General features: G+C 39.7%; 3 protein-coding genes across 4 annotated transcripts in view; all 3 read right to left on the reverse strand.

The window, feature by feature from the left end:
- The window catches only part of LOC127212582 (zinc finger protein 709-like), a 146,693-nt gene that overhangs the window by 58,077 nt on the left and 74,453 nt on the right, over positions 1–14,163 (reverse strand). The window lies entirely within an intron of this gene.
- LOC127212586 (zinc finger protein 431-like) overlaps positions 1–14,163 on the reverse strand; it is a 53,166-nt gene that overhangs the window by 31,420 nt on the left and 7,583 nt on the right. The gene's annotated exons all lie outside the window — the stretch shown is intronic.
- LOC127212580 (zinc finger protein 709-like) lies at positions 4,167–7,236 on the reverse strand. Of its 2 annotated transcripts, XM_051172668.1 has the most exons (3): positions 6,915–7,236; positions 6,650–6,713; positions 4,167–6,125 (listed from the first exon to the last, which is right to left on the reverse strand). In XM_051172668.1, the coding sequence occupies exons 1-3, from the start codon at positions 6,946–6,948 to the stop codon at positions 4,289–4,291; spliced, it is 1,935 nt and encodes a 644-aa protein (XP_051028625.1). In that variant the 5' UTR covers positions 6,949–7,236; the 3' UTR covers positions 4,167–4,288. The 2 variants fall into 2 exon arrangements, with proteins under 2 accessions (XP_051028625.1, XP_051028626.1); XM_051172669.1 differs by lacking the exon at positions 6,650–6,713 and having other exon boundaries at positions 6,915–7,234.

Genomic DNA, 14,163 nt, shown 5'->3' on the forward strand with positions numbered 1-14,163 from the left:
GGAAAATCTAATAATGCCATAAGAAATGTATGCAGCTCTGATTTTTAAGTGAAATATATGGGCGTTGAATTCCTTTGCTCATTTTCTCTCACTTAAAGCCTGTCATTCCCAACTTACTTGCATCTGAATAGATTGCATACGCTTCTGAAATTAGCATTCTTCTTACAGTACATGGGAGAATCCACTTAGTTCTTTTAGGATATTTGTTATTAATTTCTCCCCAAATAGTTGCTACGAGGTCTTTGCCAATCTTACTGAGTGCCCATAAATGAGATACTATTGGCATTAGTAAAAGCTACTGTGATTTTCACTGGATCCATTCCTGACAATTGATATAGTCTGACTCTGCATTTTACGATTTTCTATGTAAGTCTTTAATTTTTTCTTTTTTTTTTTTTTTTTTTGGTGTGTGTGTGTGTGTGTGCGTACTAAGAAAATCTATTACATAATACTATCTTCCCTTTGCATAACGAACCCACTGAGAGAATGAAATGAAGGCGAAATAAATAAAATCCAACCAACTATGGGATCTATGCAGTCCACATACACATGTTTGCAGTCTCATGCAAGGGGATACTAAAAATGTAATCTCTGAAATCGATTACTATGATAAGCTATGACTTAGATGATAAAGAATGTAAAGGAATATTCCAGACTGGAAGAGATCCATTGGCTGAATTACTCTATTCACTGCTCTAAAATCTGTTACCATTCTCCATTCCCCCTATTTTTTTTTTTAATAACAAATACAGGAGAATCCCATTGGGGTGGCAGACATATAAAGATATGCTGAGCCTCCAGCTGCTCTTGTACCAGCTGCTCAAGTGCCTGTTATTTTTCCTTCATTATGGGTCACTAATCTACTGAAACAGGCTTGTTAGCCAACCATATTAAGGGTAGGGACACTGGCACTTCAGCAGAGCCACCGCACCTTATAAATTTGGAAACTCAGTCCCTGGGATATACTGTGTTTAGATAACTGGCACAGCCTGGGTGTGCTTTTTATAACATATATCAACATGTTTCCTAGAAGCATCTACCAGTTCACCCCAAATTTCTCACGGGATGTCTCTGGAGTTGCAGGGATATTAATCTGCGTACCCTACTGTTGTAAAAGATCACTTCCCCATAAACTTACAGGTATGTCAGCCAAATACAGTTTTAACTTTCCTGTTCTAGCCACACATTTATCCCCTGGCACACCATGTTTTATCTGAAGTAACTTTCCAATTCCTAGAAACTGTGCATAATCTTTTGAAGTGGCCATTCTGAATTCCAAGGTTTTTGCGAAATGAGTTACATGAGCTCTTGCTATGACCAGACCTTCTATTTCAATACCACTTGCTTGCAGCTTCAGTTTTAGCCTCTGATCGTTAACACTGGTTTTCCAGAACACACATTTCCCAGTACTTCCAACCCCTCCTGTTTTCTACTGGAGCAGCTTTGCCTTTGCTGTAGGTAAGCAGTAGCAGGTGAGCAGCGGTATCGCCTACATTAACTTGCATCTCTTTTTTCCCCCCACAGGCCATAATTTTATTTCCTTTCTGGAAACCTCTATCTATAATCCATGGAGGCACAATGAATACTTGGAAAGTCAATCCACTCCTTCTCAAGATCGCGCCTACTGTCCTTGTGGGCGAAGGACCCTAAACTCCAATAGATATTTTATAACATTGAGTTTTGGGGCATAAAGTAAGATGCTTATCTATTGCCAAGTCTACAGCAACAGTGCCTTCAGTAGTGTGCATTAGATCTGCAATAATTAGCTAGGCTTTTCTGCCTGCTTCTTATTTTCTGGCTGGCAAGAGGTAAGTACCTGCTACTTATGCACAAAACCCCTGAAGAACGGCATCCAACACTAATCAGCAACATACAACACCTCTGAGGCCCTAGCATTTACATACCCTCTGAAAAGTCCCCAGAATTCCAAACATCACACAATTGCAGAAACTATCTGCCTCTGGCAAGATCAAACCTCTGCCAGAATATGAGGCAGCCCCATATCTCCACATCTGGCATTAAAGCAAAAACATATTATTTTTGTGTTTTCTAAAGGAACTAAAATTGCATAATTCTCAGTAAACCCCTCAAAAAATATTAGAAAAAGACCTCTAATGGGAGATATGGTTGTTTGGTTTGGGATTCTTTTTGTTGTTTTTTAGTTGTTTGGTGTTTTGCGTTTTTTTGAGACAGGATCTCTCTACATAGCTATGTCATCCTGGAACTCACTCTATGGTACAAGACGGCCTAAAATTCAGAGAAATACACCTGCCTATCTCCCAAGTGCTGTGAGTACAGGTATGCGCCATTATACCCAGGTGAGATTTTTTTTTTAATGACCTATCTTTGAGTAAGAGAATGAAAGGACAATGTAAGATTTTAACAGGAGCACTCATTCTTTTGACAAAACATTTCTTGGAACATTGCAATGTATTAATCAGGACTGGTAAATAATTTCGTATAGTCTCAATATGTGATTATTTTCTTTCCTTAATTTCGAGCTTAATAATTTTTATTTATTCTGGTTTTACAAGATAGGGTTTCTCTGTGTAATAGCCCTGGCTGTTCTGGAACTCTTTTTGTAGCCCAGGCTGGCCTTGAACTTACAAGAGACCCTGCTGCCTCTGCTTCTGACGTTCTGGGATTAAAGGTGTGCACTAGCACACCCAGCATCTTTAATAATTTATACCTATGTGTATATATCTGTGCTATAGTTTCCATGTGCCAATCAAGTCCCTATTTTCCTCTAGGTGTGTTCTTGAGATCAAACCCAAGTACTCAAGTTTTGGAGCAAGTGCTGTCAACTACTGAGGGAACTGGTTTGCCCTTATTTTAAAAAACGTGTAGGAAAAAAATGTGTAGGTATGTGCTGTTGTGTATGTGTGCATAGGTCATAGTCCAAGTGTAGAAATCAGAGAAAAACTTCTATGTGTAATCTAGGTCTCCCAGAGAATTAATTCAGGTCATCAGGCTTAGTAGCAACCACTTTCACCCACTGAGACAATTCCCTGACATTCATTTGTGTTTCAGAGAAAATGTTCAGAAAAGTATATATTCCTTAGAATAAACTAACAGAACTATAAATTTTGTTTTTATTTCCTCAGATGAGGGAATGAGATGAGAGCCATACCCAAGATTTATGCATACATGGCTTAGGCTGAGCCCAGAGCATTTCTGTCTGACTATCCCTAGGCCTAGGCCCGGAAGTTTTTAGACTTCGTACAATCTAATCTTTTAAGAGCTCATACCTTGAAGGTTTCAGCTTCCAGCCTCCTGTTTGCTAATCTAGGCCTAGAATCTTTTCAGACTCCAAGACTTACTGCTGAATAAACTCACCCTTTCCAGTTCTTTCTAAGTTCTGGGTGGCTGGCTCAATTTGCTGTTCTGGCTCAAAACTCCTCACCAAGCTGACTGATTCAGACTGGCTTCTCTCAGCTTCTCAATGAATTACTCTGCTGGAAAACAACAACAATAACAACAAAAATTCCTCTGAACTCCATGGATAGAACTGAACTCAACCGAATTGCATCAAAGTGTACTATAGTGACTGCATGAACTCTACTGTATTCCTCTACAGTACTCTCCTCCTCTGTACTAAAATGTCTTCACAGACTCTCTGCTCTTCTCCTGCATTGCTCTTAGGTAGCTTCTCTTTCCTGTTTGTTTTGTAGGAGTTGGGTGTATCCTATCTCTTACTTATTCTGTCAAATCTTTCTGTGATTCATCACTTCGTCTGTCCCTCAATTAGACTTCATTGTTTGGGATTAAACATGTGTCTGTATTCCAGCTGGACCACACAGACCTATGTCTTTGATGTGATCCCTTGTAAAGTAGCCATGTTGATGGATTAAAATTCCTCTACACATAACCCATAAAAATGGATGACAGTATAATTATCATTTTCATTTACAAATGTTTTATTACTCAAGTTATTCTGTGCTCTTCTACACTTGGATGACAATTTGTATACAATTTGAAAAGAAGAAAATATTTTAAGGATGAAGTGGTTCTACTAATCTTACATATGAGGCCCAGTGACACGGTTTAATGGGGGAAAATGGGCTAGGTATGCAAGGCTTTATTGCATTTATTAGATTCATCCGTATCTCTCCATTAGAAATTCTTTCATGCCTTTGAGAAAGACTGTAAAATACAGAGGTATTATCACATTGATTACATTTGCAGGGCTTCTGTCCAGTAGCACATCGTTGATGTGTTTGAATATTGCACTGACATGCCAACGCTTTAATGCATCAAGATTACACTGATGTGCCGAAGCTTTACGGCATCAATTACATTTGTAATGTTTCCCTGCAGTATGACAGTTTTTGTGATTATGAAGACTACTCCAATATGCAAAGGCTTTACCACACTGATTACATTCATATGGCTTCTCTCCAGTATGACTTCTTTCATGTATACAAAGATTACTGCGACATGCGAAGGCTTTACCACACTGAGTACATTCATACGGTCTCTCTCCACTATGAGTTCTTTTGTGTATTTGAAGATAACTATGACTTGCAAAGAGTTTCCCACATTGACTACACTCATAGACTTTCTTTCCAGTATGCTTTCTTTCATGTATTTGAAGATGACTGCGGCGTGCAAAGGCTTTATTGCACTGATTACATTCATAAGATTTTTTAACAGTATTAGACTTTTCAACAGTATGACGTTTTTCATGATTTCGAAGACTGCTACGACTTGCAAAGGCCTTACCACATTGTTTACACTCATAGGGTTTCTCTCCACTATGGCTTCTTTCATGTATTTGAAGATGACTGCGACGTGCAAAGGCTTTACCACATTGAATACATCCATAAGGTTTCTCTCCAGTGTGAGTTCTTTCATGAATTTGAAGACTACTACGTAGTAGAAATGCTTTTCCACATCGATTACACTCATGGGGTTTCTCTCCAGCATGACTTCTTTCATGTACATGAAGATTACTGCGACATGAAAAGGCTTTACCACATTGAGTGCATTCATATGCTTTCTCTCCAGTATGAGTTTTTTCATGTATATAAAGATTACTGCGATATGTGAAGGCTTTACCACATAGAGTACACTCATACGGTTTCTCAAGGGTATGATATTCTTCATGATTTCGAAGACTTCTACGACGTGCAAAGGCTTTACCACATTGATTACATACATAGGGTTTCTTCCCAGTATGAATTATTTCATGCCTGTGAAGATCACTGTTATATGCAAAGGCTTTTCCACAGTGATTACATTCATAGGGTTTCTCTCCAGTATGAATTCTTTCATGCATTTGAAGACTACTACGACGTGCAAAGACTTTATCACAATGATTACATCCATAAGGTTTCTCTCCAGTGTGCGTTCTTTCATGTATTTGAAGATGACTGCGGCATGCAAATGCTTTACCGCATTCATTGCAATCATAGGGTTTCTCTCCTGTGTGAGTTCTTTTGTGTATTTGAAGATTACTGCGACAAGCAAACGCTTTACCACATTCACTACAATCATAGGGTTTCTCCCCTGTATGAGTTCTTTTGTGTATTTGAAGAGAAATGCGACCTACAAAGGCTTTACCACAGAGATTACATTCATAGGGTTTTCCTCTAATATGGTATTTTTCATGTTTTCGAAAAGTATTGAAATTTGCAAAGGTTTTATTGCATTGATTACATTCATAGGGTTTCTCCGTAGTATGACTTCTTTCATGTTTGTGAAGAACACTGCGACATGCAAATGCTTTACCACATTTAAAGCAATCATAGGGTTTCTCTCCTGTATGAGTTCTTTTGTGTATTTGAAGATTACCACGATATGCAAATGTTTTACCACATTCGTTGCAATCATGGGGTCTATCTCCCGTATGAACTCTTTTGTGTATTTGAAGAGAACTGTGACTTGCAAAGGCTTTACCACAGTGATTACATGCATAGGGCTTTTCTCTATTATGATTTTTTTCTTGTTTTTGAAGACTACTGAAATTTGCAATGGCTTTACTGCGTTGACTACACTCATAGGTTTTCTCTTCAGTAGGGACTCTTTCACATATTTGAAAAGAAACGCTACTTGCAAACATAGAATGCTTCTTTCTGTATCCCCTATGCTCACAATGGTTGTATCCACAGTGACAGACATTATACCTATTAAAGGAGAAATAACAAACATGTTTTCACAGTGCATTCACACAGATTAACTTTTTGTTCCCTATGGACATGAGCTATAGGGATTAGGAATTTTCCACAACAACAACTTTGTTGCCTCCCATGAACTGTTCTTCTCACTAAGCTGCAGAAAATCATTATAAGTATATGATTAACACTAGCTTTACTATGAACTATATATTTATAAAAGGTCTTGTACACATATTGATCCCCTAATCAATGTGTATACCTTTCATGATGCTTGAATGGTGTGACACTAAATGGACGGACAGTTCTCTTGGGGCTAAGGACTAAAACGATATCGTGTGTTAAGATGTTTCCTTGTCTTGTTTCTTAGAGGAATGTGTTACAAACATAGGTCAGCTACTTGAAATTGAAGCACATGGTTTTGTGAGAATGTAATAATCATCAAGATACATTAAACTGTGCTTTTCTTTAAAACTTCAAGGGACATTAAAACATTTTCACTGATGCATTTGTAACACCTTGCTCATGAAATTTACCTTCCAAGTCTTCTTCTAGCACCTTCACAGTGTTCTTGAATATACTGGTCTTGCAATTTGTAGCCTAAAATGTAGCATCAGAAAATTTATGATATATTATTAGATATCTGAAAACTTTAAGTTAGTACCAATGGTGAATCTGAGAACCACATCTGATTATTCACCATATTCTTCCTCTTTCACAACCGAGGTCAAAGAAGTGCACCAATAACTAAGAAATGCTTGTCCACTTGTTTAGAAAGTGAAGGACAACTAACACTCTTACCTACAACAGTGAGGTTCCAGTAGGTTTCCAGCATCACATCTTTGTAGAGATTCTTCTGAGAAGGGTCCAGCAAAGCCCACTCTTCCCGAGAGAAGTCCACATGCACATCCTTAAAGGTCACTGCAGCCTAAAATATCCCATACATAGAAATGGTCAGACTTACTGCCTCATAAACACACATTTCATTGAGAATATATTTAAACAAATCTGGGTGCTACACACATTTATTCCATATCACAGAACTTCAAATGCAGTCACCAAGACATTTTAGAAGGAAAAAGAAAAGGAGAAACATGCCTCTCATTTCTGGGCCCATTGGCATTACAAGAGAAATGACAACTAACAGATAATAGAAAGACTCAAACAGATCAACACTATTGAGGATATATTAGCAAAATTGCATCAAAATCCCTAACTTCAAAAAAGGACAGACAAAATGGATGTTTTGTTGCACACCTTTTCTAGCCCAGGCTAGTTAATCTATGTAATGATTTCCATGGACAGAGCTACATCATGAGACCCTGTCTAAAAACAAACAAAAACAAAAAACAAAACAAACAAACAACCCACAAAAAATCAAACAAACAGAAAACACAAAAAAGATAGATAGCACTCAGGGACTCACTCAAAATTCATCCAAAGAGTTAAATATTCACTCCAGTTCAGTATTAGTCTATCCAAAAATTTGCAGTGCCCATTTTAAACCATAGGAAGAATATAATATTCCTTCAAGTGAATGCATTTTAATAAGTTACCAACAGATCAAATAGTTATCAAAAATGGTAGAAAATAAATGTTGATAGAAAAATCAAAACCAAAACCCCAAACAAAACATAGGGAAGATGTGGGAAGGATTGTAAACTTTGTCCCAGGTAAAAGCAGTCTTGGTGGGCTTTGCTCCTTGGAAACAGCATGGATAGACTGAATGGAGCCATCCTGGGGCTGAAATTCAGGAAGTGGAGGAGGGGGGAGGGCCTCCAGTCGGGCTATTGTGTTTCTAACATCAAAGGAGGCAGGGATCCTGACCCAGACTGGCCATTGCAAGCCCGAGGGAGATGCAGGCGTAGGAGAGAGAAGAAGGCTACATCTTTTGGAGCAGGATCGCACGTGGATTTGGGGAGAGACCAGCTTACAAGCCTGACCAGCTGTAAGGCCAGAGACACCTGGGGATCCGTGCCGTGGAACAGATACCAGAAGGTTTACTCTTGTTTCCCTTTAACCCTTTTTCCTTCTTGTATAGGACTGTTGGCTTGTATAATAAAGTCCAATTGATAAGAAACAGAGCCAACAGGAAGAAAGATGGGTCAACAGTTAAGATCACATGTTGCATGTGCAGAGGACCTGAATCAATCCCAAACACTTATTTGGAGGCCCGAACCATTCATAACTCCAGGTCAAGAGACTGCAACTCTCTCCTCTGCCTTCAGTGAACACCAAGCACACAAGTGGTGCACATCCATACATATGCATGTTTGTGCATGAAAAATGCACAGGCTCAGTTTTTTAAAATAAAAAAATATACAAAGGTAAGGAGAGTGTTCAAGATCTTCAGTGCAATGATTCTGAAGACTCAGTAATTATGTCATGAATGCATGTCATCCTGGTGAAAAGTTAATACCCTCTGGTAAAGTTCAAAAGTCAAGATGTGAGTAAAGCTCAGCACAAAAGTAAATGCTTGACATGTGCAAAAATCTCATGCCATCAGCCAAAAATATAAGGAAAAATAAAAAAAAAGGCCAGAAATATAGCATAACAGGAAAAAGCAATTCACTTTTTTCCTGTATTATGGTTTTTAGGGATCAAGACTGTACTGGCGATAACACTGTGGTTGCATGAGAAAGAAGTGGGTTGCTCAGTTCGCATGAAAACATACAAAGAAGACCAAGTGTGGTGAAGGCATAAACACTGAACGCCTAGCCCCAGAGACTAAATTCCACCAGAATGGATCCTCCTCATAAAGGTTCCATACACACCCCAATGAAAGCCACAAAAGTGAGACAAGTGTTCAAAGTTATCATCCTACCTGGGAGGTTTTCCACTCAACCCATCTCTTTTCTGTACTGGTCATGATAGGCTCTCTGTGAATCCATAATTTAAAACGGGTTCTAAGATCTCTGTATTATGTAACAATCTCAACACTGTTCCAACGTTTCTTCTGATACATAAGGCAAGATCTTGACTGTGGCATCATGTAAAAAAAACCAAAATTTCTTCCCAACACATGGCACAGAATACACATTTTCTTTTAAACAAAGTAAGAAAAGATTGGACTAAACAAGACAGAAAGCTCACTGGGAAAAAGCCAAGTCCTACAGCTCTTTGTCAGACACCTGGGATTTCCATTTCAAAGGACTTACATGTCTCTTTCTCTCTGCAGCTTCTCATCTTTGCTCATGGTTTCATAAAACAGGGCGAATGCCATGTGACTTCCTGGCTACTGTAAGCACATGACATAAATCAAGTGGCAACACCTGTATCCTTCCTGGTGTCACCGAGCCATAAGGAGATCACTCCCTTAATACCAAGAAGGAGACTTCAGACTACCATGCTGTGTGTTTGCTTTACCTGATGTCTTTACTGGCTGCCCCAGCCTGAGGAGAAATTCTCTTAGCCATGTGCCTCCAACCAACAGCCCCGTACCAGAGGAAGCTCCTAATGCTCCACAATGCTTAGACTTCAAAGAGTCACCCGTGAGTTTGCATCAGCCTAGAGAGCCAACCTGGGGAAAGCGCACATCCCACGGGAACTAAAAGGACAAGCTGCTGCCAGTGAGTAGCTATGAAGGCTGGAGGCTGCAGATAAAAGGCTGCATCTTGGGGCTGGAGAGACGGCTCAGAGGTTAAGGGCACCGACTGCTCCTCCAGAGGTCCTGAGTTCAATTCCCAGCAACCATTTGGTGGCTCACAACCATCTATATAATGTGATCTGATGCCCTCTTCTGGCCTGCAGGTGTACATGCAGGCAGAGGACTGTATACATGATAATATATAAATAATAAATCTTAAAAAAAAAAAAAAAAAAAAAAAAAAGGCTACATCTTAATGCCTTACTTGATGCCCTGCCCCTGCTGGTAATCTACATGCTTGCTTTTCCCTAAGACTCCTCTATTTCACCTGTGATGTCCTTGTGTCTGCACAAGCACGCCTTAAGAACCGGTAATTTTATTTTGATTTTCTCAGTTGCTTTGACATAAGAAGCTATGGAAAAGGAACATTCTAACATTGTTTCCTTCTCAATTATTTTAGATGTTTTCCGTATTCTCTGTCCCATAGTCCTTCATGTGGGAGTGCGTACTTAATCCCAGATTGCATTGGTCAGGGTGGGGGTGAGGGGGTGGGAGTGGGAGAGAGAAAAGGGAACTCAGAGCCCAAATCCCCCCACTGGCTCTACCTGAGGAATGTCAGGTAGTCCTTGGGGAAATTACAGGCCCAGTAGAATCTGTTCCGCAAGCACCTGAGATTCCTCCCTAGGTAAATGAGGTATCTCACAATTTCATATGACAGCTCATCATCAAAAACAGGAGAGGGCAGACACTCCAACAAGGCAGGGACCTCGAAGAGGAAACTGATGCGAGGGCATTGGAAGATTCTGCTTACTGTGCATTAGTCTGAGCACTCCAGTGTTGCCTAGGAGGGCATGAATCCGCTGTATCCAGCCCACGCAGCAAGAGCTTACGTGTTGGGACTGCAGAGGTCTGCCATCCTCAGGACTCACCCTTCCTAACCCTAATTACTGAGTCTCTCTATGCAGAAAGAGTTGCTTTGCATATAGAGATCGCTGAATTTGTTCCTGATTACTTAGAATTAACTTTGTTCTTTATGCAATTGCAACAGGCCATCAGAAGACTAGACAGACAACACACACACACACAAAATACAGCTAGCTTTCCTGGGATTTGGCCAACATCCTAATTTTCATAGGGTACCCAAAAGATATCTTTGCTTCTAGACAAGTAATTTTAAGAGCATAATTGCCCCATTCTCAAAATGTGGGATGGATCCTTTGGTCCTCTGGTGTGTAATAGTTGTTCGTTATTGTCTAGGGTGGTTGGTTGTTATTGGTTATGGTCAGGGAGAAAACAAAATACAGTTTAACTCAGGGATCTCTCTCCTTTATGTTCCTTTTCTCTTATTTAATGAAGGGGGGGAAGGAATAATATTACATTTAAAAAATTTTAATACAATGGATTAATGTATATTGATAAAAATTTAAGGTTGTTTTGCTTAATTATTGTATCTTGATAGAAATATAAGGTTGTTTTGACTATTGAATTATATATTATACATAAGTAGCTTATTTAAAATGTGATGTAAAGTTCTAGTTTTATGGTTCACATAATCATTTCTATTATGTATAGAGAAAGAAAATTTTATAAAGTATTGTACTTATGTAATTCTTAAAAGTGCAATGTTAATTTCTAGTTTCTTTTGAAAGTTGCTATCACAACTGTTTAGGATAATTAGAAATGTGTATTAGCAGTTGACAATCAAACTCATGGTCTTGTTAGATACCAGTTAATTTAATTACAAAATATGTTTCCTAGATTGACATAAAACAAATAGCTAGAAACAAACAATTCAGATAAGACAGATAGATAGATGGTCTTCAAAAATCTCAGAGATCTATAGAAATAGCACTTAAAATTTTAGTAACTTAAGGGTTTTATTGACATGAGATGGGTCTGCTCCTGGCAGCTCCCTATTCCACTTGAGAGAGCATCAAATCCTTCATATGAGGCAAGCCAGCCACTGGGGTGGGGGCTGGGGGGTGGGGGGGCTCAGGTGGGAGTGGGGGGGGGGGGCTGGGGAGGGATGCCCTTGGACAGAATACTGTCCAAACTGGATGCAGGAAAGTCAACTACTGGGCTTTGCAAGGACAAAGTAGGCAAGTCATTTTTAATTCCTGCTGCACAGAAAAGTCTGTCAGCTATTCTGAGCCAGAAGGATGAAGATGATGCCCCAACATTATAGAGAAAATCTGGGAGATTGTCCAGGCCTCCAAATATCTCTCTCATTTTTATACTTTTGGAAGCTCTTTGCCTGTACTTGCTACATATTTAGGTAATATTTTTCCTTCTTAGGTCTCTGATGGGCTTGAAGACTAGATAGTTATAGTCTCACAGTTAAACCTAAATTGCTTAAGATGACAGAAATTGATATATGGCAAATTATCCAAAGATACCAAAGATATAAACATAAATCTTAGCTGATAATTTTGTAATTATTATTCCTACATACTGTTTGCTACTGTAAGATAAAGAGCCTTTTATCATACTAAAAGGGGAAAATGATGGCATAAGTTCAATGTGTAATTCAAATGCTGATTTCTGTATCCCTCATACCTAGTTGCAAGCCTTGTTCTGAGAATCTCCGGTCTCAATGTCCTATAAAATCTGCTCCCCAATTGTACCTTGAATGCCAATAAAGCAGCTTAGCCTCAGTTGCTGAGCAGGGTTGGGCTTCCTGCCAGCCAGGGGAGAAGGAGTTAGAGGAAGAAGCAGGGGATTCAGCCACAGGCAGAGGTGCAGGAGAGATGAAGAAGATTCAGCTGGAGGAAAGAAAGAACTAAAAAGCAAGAAACTTGGGGATTTTGGCAAAGACGGAGTCAGGATCACATAGCCGATTAAGGACAGACTTAAACTGCTCAAGATTGTGTTGTACAGCTCTATAAACAAATATAAAAGAGTCTCAATAATTTGTGTGATAGCCATGTTAAGAGAGAGAGAGTAGCAGTAACAAACACAGTTATAGAAAAATGACATTAACAACAGCCAATGAGAGAGATCAGCAGATAGGCTAATGATGAGAATAAAACAGCAGCAGGACACATCGAGTCAGCTGTGGGTCTCCACTCTGCACCTAGTGCTCTTCTTCCTGCGCTAAGATGCAGCTCTGGGAGTAACAGTGACTCACGTGGTGGCATGTTTCCTCAAAGGAAGGATGCATAGGCCTACCGGCACTTGTGTTTGCTAATGTCTCTAGTGATAGATGATGTAAGTCACCATTTCCCACAGAGCACGAACAGCAACAACCTCTGTGTCTCCGGTTCGGCCTCACCTCATAGCACAGAAGGGACTTGGTGTCTCTTCATCTTCCACTTCTCCACTACCCATTTGCTCACTTAATTTTCTCCCATCACTCCCCCACCTACAACTCACTTCCTGCCACACCCTGCCACGGTGTTACGTACATGCTTCCCAGTGGCGCCCATGCCTTTGGGGACATGGGTGCAGTCCTGAGGTGTTGTCTCTGCTGTACCTGTTCTATCCCAGGCAAAGCCATCTCTAAAAGGGGACGATAGCCTAAGTTTTTGATGCTTGACTTGCATTTAGATTGAAGAATTTAACAGAGATTGATGGGTTATAAATTTGGAGAAGACGGTCAAGGAAATGTTTAAACGGAATATTAGAAGTGTATCTATCCCCCAAGGGAACTGAAACCCTCCCTAACTAACAGCCACTAGAAGTTTACTGATTTTACTGCTCAGTGTTGGCTCACATCTTCAATTCCAGCACCTGGGATCTCTGTGAGTTTGAAGCCAGACTAATCTACAGAGTGAGTTCCAAGAAAGCCAAGGCTACATAAAGAAACCCTGCCTTGAAAAAAACAGAACTGGGGAGGGGGGGGAGATGGGGGGGGGGTGGAGACTGGTCAAGAGATGGCCTACATACATGCTTAACATTCCAGTGAAGAAAGGCCACTGTGTCCAGTAAGAAGCTATCATATGAAGCAGAGACACACCTTAAACCGTACTGCAGCAATAGATGTAATAGTTATTTTTTGTACTAGGGGACTGATACAATTAACTAATAGTAAACAGGTACTCCCTCCCCACAGCAGAAGCCATTATTGAGTTTGAAATGAATGTTATTTTTTCCAAAAGAGGGAAAAAAGAAATATGTCAAAAAAAAAAAAAAAATCAAATGTGAGTTTCTTCCTTTGAGTACAATTAAGGTCATTTAAAAAAATTTTTTTTCTTTTTTTTTTTTTTTTTGAGACAGGGTTTCTCTGTGTAGCCTTGGCCATCCTGGACTCACTTTGTAGACCAGGCTGGCCTCGAACTCACAGTGATCCACCTGCCTCTGCCTCCCGAGTGCTGGGATTAAAGGAGTGCGCCACCACGCCTGCTCCAATTAAGGTCATTTTGTGAACAAGGAATTAAAATCTTTTTTTCTCTCCCCACCCAGTACCTTTGTTTACTCTAAGGTCTCTTTTCTCATTAGCGCCTCTCTTCCCACTTCCTCCTCCGT

Source organism: Acomys russatus, chromosome 31, assembly GCF_903995435.1.
Source record: "Acomys russatus chromosome 31, mAcoRus1.1, whole genome shotgun sequence".
In the NCBI taxonomy this organism is placed as follows: Eukaryota; Metazoa; Chordata; class Mammalia; order Rodentia; family Muridae; genus Acomys; species Acomys russatus.

What these genes read in the sequence shown, in the direction of transcription:
- LOC127212580 (XM_051172668.1), bottom strand. Translation starts at nt 6,948, where the DNA reads ATGCTGGAAACCTACTGGAACCTCACTGTTGTAG. An exon ending in CTGGAACCTCACTGTTGTAG is followed by an intron (nt 6,714 to 6,914) that starts GTAAGAGTGTTA and finishes GCTACATTTTAG; the next exon opens with GCTACAAATTGCAAGACCAG. An exon ending in GCTAGAAGAAGACTTGGAAG is followed by an intron (nt 6,126 to 6,649) that starts GTAAATTTCATG and finishes CTCCTTTAATAG; the next exon opens with GTATAATGTCTGTCACTGTG.